The 22,587-nt window shown below is 44.8% G+C and overlaps 1 protein-coding gene across 1 annotated transcript; it reads left to right on the forward strand.

Annotated features, from left to right (window-relative positions):
* The first annotated feature begins 2,583 nt into the window (after window positions 1-2,583).
* On the forward strand, window positions 2,584-21,588 carry DHRS7 (dehydrogenase/reductase 7). The gene is made up of 7 exons (XM_042048201.1): window positions 2,584-2,741; window positions 7,442-7,594; window positions 13,624-13,730; window positions 14,068-14,307; window positions 19,223-19,345; window positions 20,780-20,995; window positions 21,391-21,588. Exons 1-7 carry the CDS (start codon window positions 2,606-2,608, stop codon window positions 21,424-21,426), a joined length of 1,011 nt encoding a protein of 336 aa, XP_041904135.1. The 5' UTR covers window positions 2,584-2,605; the 3' UTR covers window positions 21,427-21,588.
* The last annotated feature ends 999 nt before the right edge of the window (window positions 21,589-22,587 follow it).

A 22,587-nucleotide genomic window follows, 5' to 3' on the forward strand; every position in this document is an offset into this window, starting at 1 on the left:
CTCCCATCAATGTCTTGCCAGTCTCTTTGGGGTTAAGAAGAAATTTCAGTCTGGCATGGTTTAGATCGGCCATGTGTAAAAGCTGTGGCCTGTGGTAGCTTCACTGCTGGTGGAGATCTCAAAATAAGTATTTTGAATTGACTTGAACAGGTAATTCCTTAAGTATACTTACCTATCATAAAGAGAATACTAATGAGGTGAGCATATTTACTTTCTATAAGTTGTAAAACAGCAAGAATGGGCATTACCTTGTAAAGGACACTGTAAGTTTTCCGAGTACTCTCCTTCCCAAGCTCAGGTTGAGACTGAGCAGGAACGTCATGCCTGTCTCAGGGACAGGACATAAAATCCCTACCGATAGAGACTGTGCAAGTGTACAAATTCACAAAACCTCTATAACTTTACCTTTTTTTTTAACAGGAGAAATATATTTTACTCAGTTTTGTTGTAAAAGAAGAGTTGAAGCACAGAGTTAACAGGATAAATTCTCACCACTAACCAATCACAAGGTGCTGGAACCTTGTGAGCTTCTCCTACTCATCTTTTCTATGCTCAGCCCCAGCTGCTGCATCCCTGTGTCTTTGGGGATAGCTGGGAAAACCCAGACTGGGAATATATTGTGCAGCTGCAGTGTACATCCTTTTCCAACTTTATGCTGCCTATTTGGGTGTGTTGCGGCGCAAAGCTCCAGGATTGTGTGTGCACCCCCTGCATTTAGCAGAAGGAGGAAACGAGACCCAGAAAACACTTTAAGTTACTTGCTATTTATTTATATTATTTCTATTTTCTATGACATTAAGGTTCCATTACACTGTCCATTGCACTAACACAAGATAAATAGTTCTCAACTCAGTAAAACAGGAGAAAACAGAGGAATATAAAAATAGCTGTTACCTATAGCTGTGTAACTGTGAACAATCATAGTTCTGTGATTTCCTTCATAACCTTCAGAGGCCTGTTTCTATTATGAACCACCACAACCATTGAATTTACAATTATTAGTTTGGACATGGTTGATGACTGGGGCTATTTACAGAAGCAAAGTATGTTTTATATGGTATATTTTTATTTTCTGTCACCTTTCTCTTGTCGTGTGGATTAGGTTTGGACTGATTTGCTGAAAAATCAATAAGAACCTAAGGGTTCAAAGGTAGACCATGGCTGTGTTTTGCCTCAAAAAGCTGTAATGCAAATTTTATGGTAATTCAGGAGGTGATTCATGAATTCTTTGCGCACTGGTGGAGCTGGAACAGACCGAGCAGCTGCATGTGGTAAAGAGCCATCTTGCGCTACACCTTCTGGCAGATCAGGGGCTTGAGCCTGTGAGATTTTGGGAACAGGATGTATGTCCTGTCCCACATAAGCCCTGCATGCATTTGTGTCATATCTGATTAGGAGCTAGGAATTATTGTGGGTTTCCCTTTTCATAGAATCATAGAACAGTGTGGGTTGGAACGGACCTCAAAGACCATCTTGTTCCATCCCTGCTGCCAAGGACAGGGACACTTTCTGCTATCCCAGGTTGCTCCAAGCCCCATCCAAGCTGGCCTGGAACACTGCCAGGGATGGGGCAGCCACAGCTTCTGTGGGCAGCGTGGGCCAGGGCCTCACCACCCTAACAGGAAAGAATTTCATCCTAACATCTGATCTAAACCTACCCTCCTTTAGCTTAAGGCCATTTCCTCGTCCTATCATTGCATGTCCTTGAAAAAAGTCCCTCTCTAGCCTCCTATTTTATGGGAGTACCTCCTCTCGTGAAATACTTTGGTACATCAAAGCAGTAAGAACAGTTTTTCACCCCTGCACATAAGCACTAATAAATCCATGGTGAAGAGCTGTAGATGAGTGATGTGATGACCAGAAATGCTGCAGTCCCCAGTATTTTTAGCACTTGTCGGTATCCACCAACACAAATTTTGGAGCCCAAGGTCTGAAACGTTGGCCAGACTGAGTGCATGTGAGAAATGGGTTTGCATTCACAGGTGGGAAAGCAGGAGGTATGTCCATTCCCGCACGAACCTGGCCGGGAAAGGATGCGACCTCTCACAGGAGCCAGGGGCGGCTGCAGCTGGGCTGAAGCCCTCGGAGAGCTTCAGAAGGCAAAGGAATCGCCGGTGTCTCGAAGAGACAGCCACGAGGCTCTCCAGGAAACCAGGCACTGGCTTTTGTTCTCTGAGCAGCGTTCGATCTCTGCACACCGAAGCCGAGCCCTGGACACCGCCTCGCTGCCCGGGACGTGCGGTGGGCAGCGCTCTTTGCAGCGAGGAAAGGCCGCGCAGCCCTGGCTGCCCTGGGGGCACGGCGAGGAGAGGAAACAAAGGGCTCCGCTCCCAGAAACCGACCTTCACCCCCCGGCCGCACGCCCGGCCTCTGCCCCACAGACCCCGCGCTTATCGCCGCAGCCTTGGCCGCCGCGGGGCCGGGCGGGGAGCGCCTCCCGCTGCGGGGGGAGCGCGGCCGAGCGGAGCGGAGCGGACGGGGAAGGGAGGGGACGGGGGTGGAAGGCAGGCGGGAGGCGGGGAGGAGGCCGGCGCTGGCTGCGGGCAGCGGGGGCGGCTCCCGATAAAGGGGTGCCGTGCGGGTGGGCGGCGGCGGCGCGGCGGCGATGGCGTGGGGGTGCGCGCTGTGCCTGGTGCTGGCGGGAGGGGCCCTCCTGGCGCTGCTGGTGCAGCTGCTGCGCTGGCTCAGGGCCGACGGGGACCTCACGCTGCTCTGGGCCGAGAGGTGGGGGAAGAAGCCAGGTAATGCCGCCCGCCAGCAGCCCCGGCAAGGGACCGCGGTGGCGCCGGGGGCGGGCGCGGGGCGCCCCGCAAGCGGGGTGGCGAGGAGCATAGAGGTGCTGGTGGCACCAGCTGTGCCGTGGGGTTATCCATAAAAATACCCCAAAAGTGTAATTTACCTGCCTTTTACCTGGATAAGGCGCGTGGTGCCCCTCGTGCCGGCAAAGCAGCTCCCAAAAAGCCGCACCCGTGAATTCCCGCGAGTCTGTGCCGAGGGCTGGCTTGTTTGGCCCAAAACTGTTTGTTTTGCAGAGTTTCTGGGCAGGTTCCCGGTCCTGGCAGGGCCCCGCGGAACAGCTGAGGCTGCGGCGAGCACTGGGCACAGGGACAGTGTGGAAAGACATCTCGGAAAGGGACGAGGGTGCGTGGCCCGTGTGGCCGGGACGAGTGGCTTTGTAGCCTAAATGTTTAGCTTCTGGTCCAGCCTGTTCTGACATCTTCAAGCGGATCTTGTGTTCACAGGGGTGTCGAAAGTGTTTACGGTGAAGTAAACATGATTGTTAATGCTGGGGCTAACTGGGTTTCCTCTTCCGTGAATTGTACCCTGAACGGCGCCAGCGACCAGCCCGGGCACGCGATGCTGTCCCGTGTACACTGCATCTCTGTAAGGTGCTGCCTTTGTCACCTGGGGGGACAAAAGCTCAATAAAATGCTGTTAGACAGGCACTTTCAGTTCTTGTTCGTGTTGAACTTTCTATTCTGACTTCAATTCTCCCTATTTCTGGACAAAGATCTTTAGAAATCTAGGTTTTGTTTGCTTAATAGAGGTTTTTGGGCAGAAAAGGCACAAATTTGTGAATATCCACCTGCTGTGGGGATTCGTGGCTGCTGTGAGCTGCTGGTGCTTGAGGTGGAAGTGGAGAGTGGGGACAGAAGCTGATTGGAAAAAAGGTGGGATGAGAGACAGTGTAAGATGTCCCATGTGGGAATTGAAACAGGCTGCTGGGTTGAGATAGGGATAAGGGTCTGCATCGCATGAAGGTGGATTGGGAATGGTGCAGTGACGGTTTGAGCCTGGGACCATGATTCCTTAGGGGATAGTGGCACAGGTGAAGTTTGGCATTAGGAGCAGCTTGGGAGAAGAGTAGGACAAACCTGAGACATCCTTTTCTCTTGCTCTCAGTAGAAGCTTCCTGCAAATGTGCATGCTTTTCTGTTCTCTATAGATGGATTAGCACAAGTAATAAAGCTCTAAAAATTACTAAATTTAGATCAGCGCAAACAATCTCCTGTAACTCTTTGAGTACTCAGCCCAAAGTTTTGTATGAACTTGGTTGGAGTTCCCTTGCTGTAAGAAAAACTGCAAAGTCTCCATGTGTGGACTTTGTAAAGAACATGGAAAGAATCAGGGCAGAGAAATGAGATAAATCTTGAGTAGTCCAAATAGAAATGGAGTTTTATCCTGAGGCATCTGTGTGCAATACACATCAAGATGTAGGAGCTCTCTTGGGTAGACAAAGTGTTATTCGAATGTAGCCTTCAGAATTATTGAAGGCCTGGAAACCCTTTAAGTAGTCTCTAAAAATTCCCATGTAAAGACCAATGTAGTAGTTTTGTGAAGGAATTGCTTTAATGTGTAATACAAGAAGAATCAGGCAGAAATTTGTCAGCATAAGAGGTAGGCTTTGTTTTGGCCACGTCCCCTTGCCCCCTAGCCTCTGTGCTTGTAATTAAGTAAAACACATAGCTGAAATGGTACCATTCAGCAAATCAGGAAGAAAAAGGGAAGGGACAAACACTAGAAATGATGTTTCATTTAATATATTTTCCCTTTTCCTTCTCTCCATATTGTGCATGTAATGTAGGGTGCCTAAGAAAATAAAGTGTGGATTCCTTGATTTTTAACTAAAGCTGTTATTAGAGCTATCACTCTTGCAGTCATTATATTGTGTTATCACTTCTACAACATTATTATGGGTGTTGAAGTTTTTGGAGATTAAGGTATTTAGCAGAAAGTGGACTGATCTCCAGTGTTTCTTGTGCTATAAACTATAATTCCAAAGAAAGGCCTTAATGTAGGCAAGAGTGGTTCTAATTCAGTGATTCAATTCTATAGGGAAAATTGACTTTTGGAATTATTCATTGGCAGGTGCTGGATTGCTTCCCATCCTCTGAATATGTGTGTCGTCAGGAGGGAAAGGTTTTTGGGTGTTGGATGCCTTTCCTTCCATGTTGTGTTTCATTGGGTGGATAGAAGTCACCCTAAACACTGGTTGCTTTTCACAGGCAGCTTAATCAAGCTAAGAGGGAACCTTCCATGTATGAAAACCCTGCTCATAAATTTAGGAATAATGGTATGATTCTTTAGGGCTCTGGAGTGGATGTTCTGTTTTAAACTTCCGCACTTGAAATATTTTTCCTGAAAGAAATGGCAACCTTGTGCTGTAAGAGCTATAAAATGTTGGGAAAATAGATAGCTCCAAATAGAGCTACAAACCAACTTTTTGGATTACTTGCAGTGCTACTCAGTTCAGCCTCTCATTTGTTATGCCTTGTAGCACAGTAGTTAATGGTTAGTAATAGAATAATCTGCTTTTATTTTTTAATTTGGCACGGTTAATTTTTAAACTTATTTCCAGCAACAACAGGACATTTATTCTGGAGCAAAGCTGATGGTTTGGTACTTGTTCTACACCAGCATTTGAGGTTTCCCATTATGTTAACTCTCAGTAGCTCAGTGCTTGGTAATGATCAGCTCTGGGGAATCGGTGGGAAAACTTTCCTTATCTCAGTTAATTATTCTGTTCACAGAACAAGATCCTGAATAACTGCTGTGAAGCTGCCCAAGACAGGTTGGGAACAGGGAAACTAAGTGGTAGGAGGAAGCGGATTTGTTTTCAGTAGCAAGAGGAATGAGTGTGGTAAGCAGGGTTGAAATTACGTCCATGTGTTGTTTTGTTCACGTAGTGTTTGTCTGCTTGGGTTTTCTGCAGGAAAAAAATGTGATAGGAGAGGCAAACTCCCATGTTTCTTGTGATTAATTCAATAAATTTGGAATATACTGGAATAAAACTGTAGGAAAAGAGTGTGAATAAGCTTTATAGACAGCAGCCATTTGTTCTAATGATGAACACAGTGGATATTCCTACACCATCAGGAACATCTCTTTCCACCTCCCCAGTTCATAACCTTAGAATACATCTCTCCTTTGGGAAGTGACTCCTGCTGCTGTAAGTGTTTTTAGAAACAAAACATTCCAAACAATCCCAAACCACAAAAGCTTGACTTTAGGAGGGATTTTTCTTTGGCTGAAATGCAGTCAGCTTAAGAAAAGACAAATAATAATCACTGCCAGCCCCACAAAGTCAAGCTGAGCTCTGATAGTCAGTCTTGAGTGCTCGCTGCTTTTGTCTGAAGGTAAAGGGTTTTGGTGCTGGTCTCTTTGTGGGGTTTGTGTCATTAAGACTCCAAAAGCAGAAATTTGAAACACAGTGTAGAGAGAACCAGGAACTGATCACTGAAGAGAGCAGGAAGTAAAAGCAGCACCAGCCACAGTGGAAAAGGAGCACTTTCGCTAAATGAAATGAGCGGTTAAGTTTCAGTGAGCTGAAAAATGCTGTTCTGACCCTTTCCAGAAGGGAACTGGCTTTAAGTCTCAGGAACTGCATTTGGCTCTGCTATTTGAGTTATGCCATGAAATCTTTCTTGGTTGGCTAGATGTTGGAATGCACAAACTTGAGAAACAGAGGGAAGAGCTCCTGTCAGCAGTGCTCTGAGTCAGATTTTCCCCAAGACTGATACTCACTATGGCTGATCTTGAGGAACAGTGACACGTGTCAGGCAATGATTCCTTCTGGGAAGTGCTCTGATATTTGTGATCCTTCCTCCCTTAATCATGTTCTTGAATTAATTGAGTGATATTCCAGCCATCTGTGGGATTTGGTGATTTTGGACATATGTCTGGAAAACTAAGGCCTTTCCCGGTGCCCAGGTGTACCACGGAGTGGGAATGATTGTAGACAAGTGGGAACAGGCATATCAGCAGAGGAGTAAAAGGAGCAAGATGCTCTTATTTTTACTACAGGTTAAAAAAGCGTGTCAGGGCAGGAGCTGTGAGAACACGGGGAGTGCCCACATGAACTTGCACCCTGGGAACTCTGTGTACTGTGCCTTGGCCAGTGCAGGAGCTAACCTGCATCAGATACAAAACAAAGTGCCTGAACACCCATTGGGGTTTTTGTGATTAGCTGTCTTTGTTCAGAGAATTTTACTCTGGCAGCGACTACTCTGGAACATTTTTTGGGATGAAAACATTATTTGGAAAGATTTGCTTAGGCTTTTGTTTGTATTTGCAATGTAGTAACGGTTTCCTGTCAATTCCAAGAATTCTCTTCTCTCTTTTCCTCTGAAGCTGTTTTTGATGAGGTTAGTGGAATTGTTATGAGTGAATGGCCTGCGGAAATGCAATCAGATTTCTTCCATCAGGTAAATAACCTGTGTTTATTCAGATTAGCCTTGGAACAAAGTTCAAATGGCAACAGGACAACTATGAACAATTTCACAACTGCATGTGACTAAAAAATAAAGAAGTCAGGATTTTGTAATACCCCCCAAAATGAGCATATTTCTTAAAAACAGCACCAGATTACACCCCTGCAGTGAGTTAGATGCTTATCCTAGCATTGGCAATGTGTGAACTGCTGTCTTGATTCTTTTGATAGAACATGAACTGCGTGGCAAGGTTGTCTGGGTGACAGGAGCCTCAAGTGGCATCGGAGAAGAATTGGCTTACCAGCTGGCAAAGCTGGGAGCCTTGCTTGCCATCTCTGCCAGAAGGGAGGATGAACTGCAGAGAGTGAAAAAGAAATGCCTTCGTAAGTACAACTTAGCACTTCATGCAAGCAATCCCACCCTTGCTGGGCTGGAATTGCCACAGGAACACTAACCCACATATCACAACAATAAATTTAATGATGAAAGTCAACTTCATAGAGAGCTGGTATCTTCTTTTTGTGAGTGAGGAGCCTTTGTATAGATGTGCATTTCAACTGCCTACATGTCGCTGTTACCTAAAAATCTCATTATCACTTGCATGTGCTCTTGTAAGGTACTAGATTAAGAAATGGAAAAAATGCTGTGGGGAATGGAGGAAACAATCTCAGGGGTATCATCCTGTAAAGAACCAAACCATGTAGCTGCTTGCTACTAAGAAATATTCTTTCTTCAGGTTTGTGCACATTACAGGCAGAGAGACAACTGACTTTGCTCTTTGGAAAATGAACTATTACTGCAGGCCTGGGCCCTAGGGTATATCACCGTGTCCCGCAGCCATAGGGAGGAGGAGGAGAGAAGATCCAGCAGGCAGGAATTGTGCAGCAAGATTGATTTATTTAGTTATTTTACCAACTCTTTTATAGACTTTTTTCTTCATAGTCTAATAGGACAAAGGACCAGCCACCCCTTGGGGGGAATTGGCTAAAATCCTAAAACATCCATTGTCAAAATATTTTTCTACTATACCATAAACAAGACTTTCCAAGGTTGCAGGTGTTGGCTTGGTTGTTTACATAACTCTGCTACCTCTTCTGTGAGAGAGAAAAATCTCTCATGTACTTAGAAAATAGCAAGAAAATCCTTGCTAGCAGCATTTTTGGATCTACAATGAACTAATAAAAATGTTCAGAAAAAGTTGTTCTAAGAATGCGTAAGGAAGAGGATCTCCTGTAATCAAGAGGAAAAAATATGAAGCAAAATATTTAACTATTTCAGTTATCTTCCAGTTAGCTTTCATATGCCCGATGAGCCAGTAGTCTGGCTTCATTCCTCCTGTTTCTCTTTTTCTCTCATGTTTTCTGGCTTGGCAGCAAGAAGAACAGGCAGTTAATTCACACTGGTAAGTAGAAGGTTTGAACATTATTAACATTATGCATTTTTTTCAGACTATTTATCCTCTATAGCTCAGGATGGAGTATTTTATGTGGAATGTATTATCACACTGACAGGTCAGTCTTAGAAATGTTGACAGAATGTCCACAGTCTATTTGGAAGGTGTGCTAGGGAATAATCAGATGTTTTTCTTGGATTAGCACCCGAACATGCCTAGAAAGCTGGAAGTTGCAGCAGCCTACTCAGAAAATCTTTCAAGAAACTTTCAAAAATGCACCACTCCTTAGTTTTATTGTCTGAGGGCTCAAAAAAGCTGTCACTTAAACAGTTTAATATTTGAAAAGAAGTGAGGGGCATGTGATGACAGTGTGGTTAAAGTGGCAATCGTGACAAAACCCCAGTGCTGTGTGACGCAATGGTCAGCACAAGTCTGCGACACCGTTTTGCGTCTGTGGCTGTTTGTTGTGATTGCAAAACTCCTAACACGAGACAGGCTGGCAGCAGCTGCAGTCCTGGACAGGCACTTTCAGGAAATACTTGTGTGATGTGCTAAGGAATATGCAGAAATACTATTTCAAGTGATGGGACCGAGAGCACGGATTTATCTGAGATGATTTCTGCCTCTGCCAATTTTCAGTGACCCTGTGAATGTCTGAGCTGTGCCATACACAAGCTTGAAAGTCTTAGGTAGTCCTGTGCTTTGCAAAATTTACTGCTGAACTTTAACCAATGGTCTGATTAGTAGGAATACTGGAAACTCTTCAGTAACACAGAAACAAAACTAGGGCATGAAGTGACAGGACAAGGGGAAATGGCTTCAAACTGACAGAAACCAGGTTTGGATTAGATATTTGGAAGAAATCCTTGCTTTTGAGGCTGGTGATGCCCTGGGACAGGTTGCCCAGAGAAGCTGTGGCTTCCCCATCCCTGGAAGTGTCCAACGCCAGGCTGGATGAGGCTTTGAGCAACCTGGGATAGTGGAAGGTGTCCCTGCTCATGGCAGAGGGCTTTAGAACAAGGTGATATTTAGGGTTCCTTCCAACCTAAACCATTCTGTGATTCTATGATAGTTCATGTTTTCCACAGCCAGCTTTTGAGCAGTGGAAGGTAGTAATTGGACCCACTTCCACTCTTATCCTTTGCGTCTCAAGGCTGTGTAAATCTGTCTTCCACTCTTTTCCTTGACTGTTATGTGTGCCAGCCACCCTAACCAACTTAGTGGCCCTTTGCTACACTATCTCCAGTTCATCAGTATTTGTTTTGAGCTACAGGGTCCAAAATTAGACACAGTGCTCTAGGTGCAGTCTTAGAATGCTGTGCAGAAGCTCTTAAAAATCACTTTCCCTCAGTCTGCTTTTACTAGTGCAGCCCATTAGCATTTGTCATTGCCAGAGCCAGTTGCTGGCTTGCACTCAGCTTGCTGCTGTCCTTCCATCAGGACCCCAGGTCTTGTTTGGAGAGCTGATCCCTGACCTTTTGAGTGTTGGCCTGCAGTACTGCAGAGCATCGTCCTGTCCCAGGTGTGAAAATCTGCATTTTAATTTATTGAGCTTAATGAGCTTTGTCAGAATATTCTTAAAGCTTGTTAAGGGGCCTCTGCATGGCAGGCCTTCCCTCCAGCAGCTGCTCCTCTGAACTTGATGTTAAACCAAAATTTTGTGAAAACCTGTGGGTTTTTTCCCCATCATCTGGTTCACTAATGAATATATTCAAACATATTGATCATGGAGGGATACCACAGCTGATCACAAAAAGCAATTGAGTTGGTCAGGCAGTATATGGCCATGCTAAATCCATGATGGCTTTTCCCACACTCCTTGTCCTTCACCTACTTGGAAATTGCTTTCAGGAGGAATTGCCACATAATTTTCCCAAGGACTGAAGTTAGGCTGTATGACGTTTGTTTTTTTCCTGTCCCTGGGGAGCTACTCCACTTAGAAGAACATTCCAAAAAGGAGTGACATTGGTCAGCTCTTGTAAATCATGGATGCATATATTGTCCTGCTTGTATGTGCATTTTGTCCCTGATTTGTCTGACTCTAGGCAGTGTTTCCTTCCCCAGAGTGTAGCCTCAGGAGTGTGGGAGACTTGAGAGGAGATCTTGCCAGAGAAGACTGAAGCAAAGAAGTCAATAAGTACCTCACGTTTTCCTGTGCATTTCATCAGTTCCTCCTCACCATCCCCATCCAGCAGTGAGCTCACCCTGTCTTTGGTCTCCCTTTTGCTGCTGCTGTACCTGTGGAGCCTTTGCTGCCTTTCACATTCCTCAAGTCCAATGGAAATTTCAGTTTCAACTCCACCTGGGTGTTGATCTTCCTGATTCCATCCCTGCATGCTTGTCCAGTGGGTCCACGTGCTTCCTGGATGGCCTGTCCCTGTTTCCACCTGCATGCTTTGCCTTTGCAGCTGAGTTCAAGACTGTCCTGTAAGGTTTGAGTAATGTGGGGTAGATGAAGTGTGAGCTGCAATGAGCAACATCAGTATGAATTTGGCTGATTTATGGGGCATAACTGGAGCTCATAGACTGCACCATGCCTGCTGTAGAGGTTGAACGCAGCAGCAACTGAGCTGTGTGTCAGAAACAAGCACATATATCTTGTCCAAAGTTTAGTGACACCACCCTGTGGTACAGGTTTGTGCATTCTACACTGCTTAAAAGCTGAGGGGGAGAAAGAGAGAGAGGGAAAGGACTGTAAGAGCCATGGTAATACCTGTTGAGTCATGCATATGCCAACTCAACACTTCATTGCACTTGGGCAGGAGGGAGAGAAAACAACTTGTATAACTCACACAGCTCCTGCAAGAGGCTCCTCTATTTTCCCCAACCACTCTTTCCCTTTCTTTTGTCAGAATGCTGGAGGCTGTTTTCTCTCAAAATCCCTAAAAAGGAAAAAAAAAAAGGAGTGGGAGGGGATGTTTCTCGGTTTGGCAAAGGTCAAATATGATTTAATTATGGATAGGCCAAATGAGTGACAGGCAATCTATAAGTTCAAGAATTATACAGTAATTGAGGTTGAAATGGACCCCAAGAGGTCATGTTGATCAGCCTCTGCTGAAAGCTCAACCTCTGTTGAAGGGCATTTATACAAGGGAGAAATAAAAGGCAGAAGAGGAAATGCTGAAGAGCTGGAAAATACTTCTGAGATACAGTGTTTATGATGTTATGAGAAACTGCTACCTTGGATCAACATGTATTGGAAAGAGTTACTGATCTGAAACCTGAGCAATGAACTTTAAACTAAGGTCTCCCACTTGGGACTAAGTGTTTTTTCTGGATATCCAGAAATTGTTCCCTTTAAAACATCACTTTGGTAGCAGGCAAAAGGGGCAGTGGAATATTAGGGTTTATTAGTAAAAGCAATGAGGAACACCATTCTGGCAGTGTATAAATTGGGACATATACGTGCCTTCTACAGTGGGCACAGTGCTGGTCATCAGCCAGGAAAACAATGGGCTAGTGAATGGGAGAAGGAGTTTAGAAAAGGGTAACAGGAATGCTTGATTTTTTGTAAAAGCTGTCTGTGAGGAGTGCCTGAAGTAAGGATCCCTTAGCCTAGAAAAGAACTAAGGAAGCTGCTAGAGATGTGTGGTTTGAATGCTTTGGGGGGTGGAAATCAAACTGGGCAACAGACTGCTCCAAAACAAGGTTTCTGGTTTGAAATTTCCTGATGTCAGAAGTTTCTTACATCTTATAAAAGAGCACTTCCTTCCTTACCCGCAGTCTGTGTCTCTTTCTCTGCTCTTTGCTTTCTCCTCTGTGTATCTTTCATGGCTGGGCTGACCATGTGGTCTTGTTAATCCATGGCAGAAACATCCACACCCCAACAGGTTTCAGCTGTGCAAATCTGCTTCAAGCAGCAGAGGTAGAGGTGTGGCCCTGAGAGGGCAGCTTAAACTACATTTTACTGCTGTATTTCTGGAAGAAATGGAGGAGAAATGCACATGGAGGGGTTGGAGGGAGCAATAAATGGAAATACTACTAACTTAAAACCAGACAGATGGGTTTATTTTAACCAGTATCTTAAATACTAATGACCTTTGAACAGAGGCAACTCATGGGTTTAAGTAACTTCTATATTTCTACATCACTGTTAAGACAAAGTTCAACTTCCCCTGTATTTGCAAGAAGTAGTAATTAAAAAATCAAAGCCTAAGGCTCTCTGAAGAGGGCAGCTGCTTAAAGGGGAGCAACTGCACTTAGATATGGATAGGAATCGATTTAGGAAAAAAAAATAGCACCAACACACTAATATAAATAATGTAAAAATTCTTGTTAGATGTAGTTAAAAAAAAAGCTTGAAATGATGAAGATTTTGTTTTTGTGAGTCATCTGCCCCAAAACGCCAGGGTAACAAATCACTGCTCAAGAAATGCCTTCTATGGAAAAGGTCAGTTGTTCTGAAGAGACAGTGGGGGAAAAACACAACAAAAAGGCTGGAACTTGATGGCAGCTGACTTTTATTTCAGGGGATGGATACATTAAAAGCTGTCAGTTAAACAAAAGCCTTCTACCTCCTCCAAAAAAGCCCCCAATAATTCAGCTTCTATAGACTTTGCCTCATAGCTATTCAGGTATGTATGTTGTGTTTTGGGCTTGAATGTGTGAGTCCTGTTGTCAGGAATAAACAGGCTTGACCTGTTGACATCCAAGCAAAGTGTCAGGGCTCCTGATGTGCTTCTGAATCCCTCTGTGAAAAGTTTGTTGGATTTTACTCCCAACTATTACAATTTATTTGGAGAAGTGAAACTTCTGTATTGTGCTACCAAGCCTGTTTAATGAAGTCAAGCTTTTCACATACAAAAACCAATGATGAGAAAAACACTTGGTAGGAACAGATTAAAAATAGATTCTACGTGGGGATCAAAAATGGAAACAAAGCAAGCATTTTATTTCCAATTTGATGTTATGGTTTCTTGGTGTCTGTGAAAATGTGGTGTTTAAAAGCATGTTATGTTGCCCACAGTTGTTATGTTGGGAAACTTACTGGCTCCCATTCCCTTCATGGTTGTCTTTCAGAGATTAGCAGCCTGACTGAAAATGATATCCTTGTTCTGCGTCTCGACTTGACTGACAGATCCTCTCACGAAGCTGCAACCAACAGTGTGCTCAAGCATTTTGGCAAGGTAAGATGTGCTTCTGGGTTAAACTACTTTGTCTCCTAGACCTCCATTTATGCTCATATTTCACTTTTATTTTACTGTGTGATAAATTCAGCAGTGTCTATATTTTTATTCAGTTTCAGTCTTAAACTCGCCAAAAAGTACCTGAATTTTTGTCCCTTCTGCTGCTTGCTTCTGGATTTCAGCAAAACCCAAATAATCGCTGCCAAATGATTATAAAAGTGCCAAATAATCATTTCCAAGGGCTAAACACTCACTTGGTGTCACTGGATTGCCTGAGGAACCACAAATACTAAAGGAAATTGTGTTTATATTAATTTATCTCTGTATCTTTCCTGAGATTGATGTTTTGGTCAACAATGGTGGGCGCTCCCAACGCTCCTTGTTCGTGGATACAAACCTGGATGTCTACAATGCCATCATTGAACTCAACTACCTGGGCACCATCTCTCTGACAAAGTATGTCCTGAATCACATGATCCAGAGGAAGAAAGGGAAGATTGTCACTGTGAGCAGTGTGATGGGCATTATGGGAGCTCCTCTTGCCACCGGCTACTGTGCCAGCAAGCACGCTCTGCAGGTGAGTTACAGTCTGGAAGTTAATTAAGCTAATTAAGTGGACCAGTACCAGGGCTGTAGCAGAGGGCCTTGTTCTGTGCAGAAAACACAAGTCTCACCTGAAATTTCACACAGTGCATGCGACATCCTCAGGTATTGGAAGTCCTTTAAGATTAATTTGCTCTGAAATGTGAAATAACTCAGCTCCCACAGTAGATGTATCTGCCTGACTGGAATTCAAGTGCCAGCTTAGCTGGTTCTAACCACTACATGGTTAAATTCCAGTGTGAAACACAAAACCTCAGCCTCTGGCCTTCAGATGAGGGAACACCTCTATGAGAGGATTATTCTGTTGCATATAGAGCCCTAATGGTCTTAATTCGTTTAGGGAGAAAGAGTCACTGGTGAGAGTTTTAAGACTTGAGGAAATCTTTTAGGACAGTGAAGTGAGAACAGTGAGTGGAAAAGCAGAGTACTCAGAGAAATGAGAATTCCTGATCCATCTGGGAACAGCTGAACGACTCTTCCCAACAGTTCTGTGTCTTTCTGTGGTGTGAAGAACTGGCAGCTCCCAGTGCTGTAGGAAGTTATCTTCTGCCTGACACTTAGCATTTAATATTGCCTGGAAAAACTTTTTGAAAGTGGTGTCACTTGAGTAGAAAAACATAAAAGAGGAGCTCAGAAAAGTTTCTGCCTGTATCATTGAGGAATCACTTGTTTGACTAGTGAATTTGTTCAGACATATTTGTCTTTCACCACTGCTTGGCCTCCTGCTAATGTACATTTTGATCTCAGTAAAACAAACTTCAGCTGTGCTCAGTGATGGTTTAAAAACTGGCAACTTCTTACTCCCTGCTGCATTTCAGCACATGAACATAGCAAACAGCTGCTTAAGCCGAGGGATCAGTATCTTTTCGACAATTTGACCGCCGACAACAAAAATGTAACCAAAAATGTAATCAGTGGCTGACATTGCAAAGCCTCTTGAAAAGATGAAGATGTAGAAGATGGTGACAGGTCTCTGCTAACAACATTTTTCAGTTACTGATGGGGAGAGATCTGCTGCTCTTCATTGCAGTGAATGCTGGAATTGCCCATTACAGGCCAGCTTTTGGGTTAAGCCTGGTAGATTTAAATTAGAAGAATGCAATGAGCAGAAGCCTGACTTCCCTTCATGCTCATTTATTTATTAAATGTTCTTTCGGTTGAATTATCTTTGGGTGTGGTGCAGTTGGGCCAAGCATGGCTAATTAATTGCAGAGCACAAGGAATTCACATGTTGCTTTAAAAATAACTCAGAATTCTGAACCTCATGTTAAGACTGAGAGGACAGACAAAGTTTTGAAGACATGGTTTACTAAAATTAATTAAAATAAGCTGACTGAACTGCTTCTATCTTTATTAGCTTTTACCTCTGCTCAATAACCAGGCCAGACTCCAAACCTGCTTCCTTGTTTCTTTCGCAGTAATTCTACAAACACTAATTGCAGGTGTTGAAACACAACTTGCAATACAGATTTTGGAAATACTCTGCCTGGAGTCTTTTATTGGTCAGGACTTACAGCTAGATAAGGGCACGAAGCCCCCAAAAACTAGGAAAAACTTTTTTGAAATAACAAACTTCCAGTGCATTTCAGATAAAGGAATTAGGTAGGAATGGCAGCCCTCCTCAGACAGCCCTGTAACCCATTTCTGATGCTGACCAAGAAGAAATGGAGACTGGAAGAAGGGAGGGGAAAAATAAGCCAAAGCATAAAGTGATGCTTTCCCAGAATATATCCACCTGTATTCTAAGATCTTCCTGAAGGTTGTGTTTAAGCCACCAGTTATTAAACATGGGAGCCCATCTGACATAGATTCATCTGTCATGTTTTTTGGCTTGTTCTGTTGCTTTTTTTAATTCATGCCTTGGAGTCTATATCACAACTGACACCCTTAATGCTGCAATCTTAATTACACCTTTTTTTGAAAAAAGTCCTTCCTTTTGCTTGTGGTTTTTTTTTCATTTTTTTTATGTTATTTTTTAATTCCTTTAAATGGCAGTTGTAGGAGGAAGGAAGGAATTCTGCCTAGAATTAGAATCTGTTCTTGAAACAATCATGCTTTGATTCATGCCAACTGGAATTCTTCATAACAATGTTCTACTGATGAAATTACCCTTTATTTCAGTGCTGGGAGTGCTGTAAGAGCATGAGTCAAGTCCATGGGAGCTTGCATCTGCCTGGTGCATTTTCTCTCCTGGAGGGATGATGCTCGTGGAGATCATGTGCCATTCACCCAGTTGGAATTCATCTAATTGGTGCCATGGGGAGTGGATCAGAAATGGTGGCCTTCAAAATGTTCCTTCATCAGGAACTTGTCTGAGAAGCACAGGGACTGCACTGAGCAGCAACAGCTCCTCTCTTTGTTCGCTGTCTGGTCATGAGTGGAATTCCTAAGTACTTCTGTCAGGGTAGCAGTTATTTCAGCCTTGCCTTCTTCAGCATCTTCTAGGATTTGTCACTAAGCTAGAAAGACCCAGAGATGGCTGAAAGAAGTTCCTGTGCCACACATTCTGTGTCTGAATGCCAGAGCTGCCTTCAGTCTGGGCTTGGTGGAAACACTTGGGTTCTCCCTCTTGCACTGGAGTTCCTTTACTGCTCCCAAATCTGGGCTTGTCCCTGTCTGAATTTCAAGAAGAGAGAGCACTTATTTTTCTTTCTGAGGAATTTAAAGCTTCTCTTCTGGGAGGAAGTAGACGAATTTCATGCCAGCTGTCTTTGAATATCAAGGATAAGTGCTGGAATTAGAAAACATGTACATACTGTACACAGAGCCTCCGGAGGGGACTGAGTCTTTGTAAGATTCTGGTTTTCAAGAGGCTCTTGTCCGTGTGCATCAGCCAGGATTTCAGCTGACTGAGTGTCCTGGCCCTCCTGTGTTGCTGGTGAAGTCTGTGCCTCTTCTCTGGTGGAAAACCTTGGAGCTGCAGCATGAGGCAAGGATGTGGGGCAGCAGAATGGCTGCAGAGCAGGAACAGGAGCTCGCTGGCATCTCTGGCTGCTCGCATTTCATGCTTACAGGCTGTGCAGCCTTTAATGAAATCACCCTGACTTCGACAGTGCCCACAGAGCTGGCTGCTGCTGTGTGCCTCCGTGTGGCTGCTCAGGTGCCCAGTTTTTGGTACAGCCTGGATCCCAGGAGCATCTCACCATCTGAGCAGTGTAGGAGCTTTGTCACAAGTGACCAAGCCATGGTCTGGCTTCCCTTCTACCACAGCATTCCCAGACACACTCCCTTCCACCTCCTTGACTCCTGGAAGTGCATCTTGAGTGTGTTCCCTTCAGGCAAAATGGGAGCCAGTTCTGTTCCTCACCTCAAATGGACAGGGAGTGGTGGGGGAGTGTGGTCTAAGTGTCTTGTATGTGTTACTTTATCCTCAGCTGGACTGACAGCACGGCCTTTGTGACAGGACTGCACAACTTGGGGGTTTTGGGGCTTTTCTGCAAGAAGTGGGCTCAGGGAAGGAAGGGGTGAGGAAAGTGCAGGTTGGGATATAGCATTAGCCTGGAGTGGTGGATAGAATACAGCCCTTTTGGTGCCCACAGGGGTGGAGGAGCCAGGGGAGGGCCTGCTTTTTAATCCAAAACAACTGGAAGGCCAGCAGATTCCCATCTGTCCAGGAGCAGATTTCTGGGCACGTAAGTGTGTCTAATGTTAGAATTTAGTCCTCTCCAGATTTGCTCACATGCTGTGAAGATCCAGCCGCAGATCTGGAGCCAGCAGGTACTCATGCCTTTAAATTCCTGCTCAGTGTTTTTAGGGAACTGATCTGCAAAGCCTGTAGGCAATCTATGAACTGAAATTAGCCACCAGCAACTGGGCAGTTGGAGCCCATGTTCTTGGTCAGAGTGTGCTGCTCCTTGCTGAGCTTTGGTGGCTTGTCCCAGGTGATGGTTCTGTGTCACCACAGGCCCATATCTGACTGGTTTTAGCCTGTATTGCAGCTCAGGGAAGAGCTCTGGGTCAGCCAGCCCTCCTCCCAAGCTGGATGGGAGTAAACTGATAAAATTTTACGACAGTGGGAGAAGTTTATCAGCCTGTGCTCACTCTGTGTCTCCGTTGTGACACAAAATTACATGTTGGAATAGATACAGGGAACTGTTGGTAGCCAGGTCTGAGATAAGACATGATGGGATGTTGGCTAAATCATCTTGCACAATGCTTGAGCAGCAGCTTTGGTGGAATGCAGCCTCCTGAACTGGCCATGTTTCCCATAATAGTTGCTGTCTAAACGTGAATTGCTACAGAGATTCGGAAAACCTTGTATCCTCTTAGCTTAAAGAAAAGAAGTGCTTGCAATTTTTGTAATTTTAGTTTAACTTGGATACACTGGTAGCATATTCCTGAGCTGAAATTAGATTTTTTATCAATGTGGATGCCAGTTTCAAACTCTGCAGTAGATTCAGTGCTGCAGATTAAGCCCCTGAAGTGTCAGGGTGCATTTTTGACTTTGCTATGCTGAAAATTTTCCTCCTTTTCTTCCTCACTTACTTCATAGACACTGTGTAAACTCTTTAATCTCACCCCAAATGTCAATTCACCTGCAAAAGGGTGATTTCCATGATATTGCAATTCTTAGGATTGGTGGCATTTCTACTGCCAAACAGCAAGGCCTGGCCTCAGTACAGGGACAGCAGAATGTGGCTGTAGTTTAGAGAAATTGTGTGTTTGGTAAGATGAGGATAGATTCCTCACTGCTTTATATATCAATGTCTGTAACTGCAGGTAAAATGCTAAATTAGCCATTGATTGTGAAAAGTCACAGAAAGTAGTAGGAACTGCTTTTAGTGAAATGCTGTTTTCTTTGTAGCATAAATTTTTATGAAAAGGTGTCATCAGTTAAACCTTGCAGAAAACATGGCAGAGGAAGATTTCACTATATTCTTGTCTTCTAGGGATTCTTTAATTCTCTGCGGACCGAGCTGACTGACTACCCTGAGATAAGCATTATCCAAATCTGCCCAGGGCCTGTACAGTCCCAGATTATCCAAAATGTCTTTACTGAGAATCTTGCAAAGGTAAGGACTCGGTTCTGTTGTGACAAACCCAACTTTTGCTGCGGGTCAGTGATCCTTTTGTGGGGTACTTTTGTCTGGTTTTGTCCTCCTAGCAAACACTAACCTCATCTTCTTACCAAGAAGTCCTTTGAGTGGTGCAGAACTGTCTATAGTCTTGTCATTCTTTGTGGTATCAAGTCTCTGTCAAATGAAAATTGAGTTTGATAATGGTTATGCCTTCTCTCTTCTAACACATACAACCCAAATCTAGTAAAATATATTGTACAGCCACTGTGCTGCAGTTTTGGGGGGAAAGCCAGGATTTTCTGGATACAGTTCAGCCTAGGAGTGCTGTCCTTGCTGCACAGGTAGGGTTTTGTTTGCCCTGGTCACGCTGTGCCCTGGTGGGTGACGCTGCTGCTGGCACAGCCCCGGCTCAGCTGACACGAGCTGTGCATTCCTTTCCTGTTAGGGATTGTTCCAGGAGGAAAAGCAAAACCTTCCAACAGCACAATGGCTTTTAGTAAAGGCTGTCTGACAAAGCAGCTGGCAAAAATTGCTACTGTGATACATCAGACTGTAATCTGCCCTAAATTTAATTGATTTGAAGCTTGGGATAACCCACCAGTGACAGGGAGGGGATCTCTCGTTACCGAATCGTGTTCTGGAATGATTTTTGTGTTGCAAAACTTCTGACTGGCATGTAAGAAAAGATGTTCTTTTTGAACAATGGTGAAAGCTTGCAAAACATATTCCTCAGATTTTGGTGTGGCAGAAGACCAGGGAGGAGGAGTAAATCTAGACCAGAACTGCTTTTCCCTGTGAAACAGAAGGACAGATTGCTAGAGCAGCCTGTTGTTACTGGAGTGAAATGTGCACTAGTCCACAGGGCTGTGGTTTATGTTAACTAAATGATACACGGGGACAAGACCTCGGGTTGATGTCCCTACTCCAAAGCAGCTAGGTGCTTTTCTCTTGGTTGAGATGAAGAGAACTGGCAGGAATGTTTAAGTTAATGGGGAATGTGACCTCATCTACTAACTTGGTTACTTGAGTAACTTTTAGGGTAGAATGGGGCAGGCACAGCTGGGAACTGGGGAGTTCCCATTCCTCAGAGCTGCGGATAGGGGAACTTGTTCAATAAACACCATCAAGTGGAAGCCCTGCTAAAGCAGGACAGAGCCTGGAGATCCATTTTCTTTTAAACCTTTGACCCATCAATAGAGGCATTAATTAAAAGTGTGCTTTATTTGAGCCAAAGGAAGATGGGAAGTGTTCCCACACTGAAAACCAGAGGATAGTGAGGGATGGGTTCCTCTGCCCCAGTCTCTGGGTGAGTTCTGCTTGTGGGAAAACAGGGAGGAGTGTGTCTGTCACATAGAGCTTGGCCCTTTTCCTCCCTCTGTCACTCCCAGGATCCAGTTCTAACCCCTCCCTGCTCTGTTCCCCCCTCAGTCCCTCGAGAACAGCGGGGACCAGTCCCACAAGATGCCCACGGATCGCTGTGCCCGGCTCACCCTGGTGAGCGTGGCCAACGACGTGAAGGAGGCCTGGATCAGCGACCACCCCTACCTGGCCGTGTGCTACCTGTGGCAGTACGCGCCCACCTGGGCCTGGTGGCTCATGAACAGGATGGGCAAGAGGAGGATACAGAACTTCAAGAGTGGAATTGTGAGTGTACAGCATGTCCCTGTCTCCTCTGCTTGCTTGTTTCGCTCTGCTGACTCTCCTGCTGTGGGAATGTTGGGACTGCATTGCTCCTCACTCACACTTAGAGCCCTGATATGCAGGGCAGCTTTCTGTTCCTGAAGTGCTCCCTGGTAGATGCTATTTATTCTCACTGTGTTTTTGCTGAATTTGGTACAAAACCTCACCCTGTTAAAGTACTGCAAGAGCAGGAAATGCAAAAATAAGTGCGGCACATGCAGCTTAAAACTTTGTGCTTTCACACTGTAACTGCCCACTGTCACAAGCTGTTTCAAAATAAAAACAACACTGTGAGTGAAAGACTTAACACAGCAGGAAGCTGGGTGGGGAAATTCTGATTTAATGTCTTCTCCCTCCAGGATGCTGATGCCTCTTATTCAAGAAAGAAGAAGTAAGGACGAGCATGTACAAAAATCCTGCTGTTCTTGTGCTAAGGCTGAGAAACTTTTCATATTGCATGACTGCAAACAACAGCTTTTTTTTGGTTTTCTTATGTCTTTGTCATCCTGTAACTTGACAGATCGATGAAGCTGATGATACACTTGATTGACATGAAACAGGTGTGTTTAGAAAGAGATTTTTATTTAAACTCCCATAGGCTGAAGTTTTAAGCTTACAAGGACTAAGACCCATGAGAGGCTGGGCTGCTCTGATGCTTGTTTGTCTGCTGCTCTGACACAGGCAAATACCTGGTAAGCAGCCTAAAATTAGAGACCCCAGGATCCTGTTTCCCTCACTTTCATTCCTAATTCATGTTGATTAAAAAAATCCCCACAAGTAGAAAGGTGTGGTATAGAGGGTAAGAGTGTCTGGTCTGTGCTTGGGATTTGTCCCTTTAGCAAAATGTGTGTTTAGGGCTAAATCCCTTCATTTTTGACACAACATCAGGACTCACGCTCAGGACCCTTCCCCAGCTCCACTGCACTTTCACTTCCCTGTGTGTGATGAACATCACAATCTAAAGCAAGGAGGTGTTGGGAAGAACTAAATTAAGCTCTGCAGACACCTGGCTGGAAAACAGAGCAGTTCAGGAGGCCCATGGGATAACAATGGGGTGGCCTGTCCTAAGCTTAGTCCCTTTGCCGAGTGCAGTACCAGGATGCCATCAGTAATCCAAACAGCAGCCTCTGAACACAGACAAGGCCAGGGTTGAAGGTGCTCTGATTCCTGAATTCCAGATAAATCAAAGAAATGCTCCAAACCAAACAGGCCATAGTTCAAGAGCACACAAACCAACAGCTGAACAGGGGCACGTGGCTGTACTTGTGGGACAGAACAAGAAGCTTTGGCCCCCGTTTCTGCCAAAACCAGACTGCAGACAGGTTTAAGGTGACTGTACCATGAATCAGGGTCTCAGGGCTGCAAACATCCTGGGATGTGCCAAGGGGCTCCGTGAGCCCGGAGTGGGTGTGGGACATGCTGCCTGTGACAGCAGGGGACAGGATGTGGCAGGGCAGCACAGCCCAGCTCCACATTCCTGTTCTCCAGCAGGAACTCTGCCCGTTGCTAATTGTGCTCCTCCATCTGGTGCCAATCAGGAACTCTGCTGGAACACT

The sequence above is a fragment of the Corvus kubaryi genome, unplaced genomic scaffold (assembly GCF_017639235.1).
Source record: "Corvus kubaryi isolate FWS band 111438036 unplaced genomic scaffold, C.kubaryi_AGA036_p1.0 66, whole genome shotgun sequence".
NCBI lineage: Eukaryota > Metazoa > Chordata > Aves > Passeriformes > Corvidae > Corvus > Corvus kubaryi.

Coding starts and splice junctions, on each gene's coding strand:
- DHRS7 (XM_042048201.1), top strand. CDS start 2,606: ATGGCGTGGGGGTGCGCGCTGTGCCTGGTGCTGGCGGGAGGGGCCCTC. Junction 2,742..7,441: donor GAGGTGGGGGAAGAAGCCAG/GTAATGCCGCCC, acceptor TTCTTTTGATAG/AACATGAACTGCGTGGCAAG. Junction 14,308..19,222: donor CCAGCAAGCACGCTCTGCAG/GTGAGTTACAGT, acceptor CTTGTCTTCTAG/GGATTCTTTAATTCTCTGCG.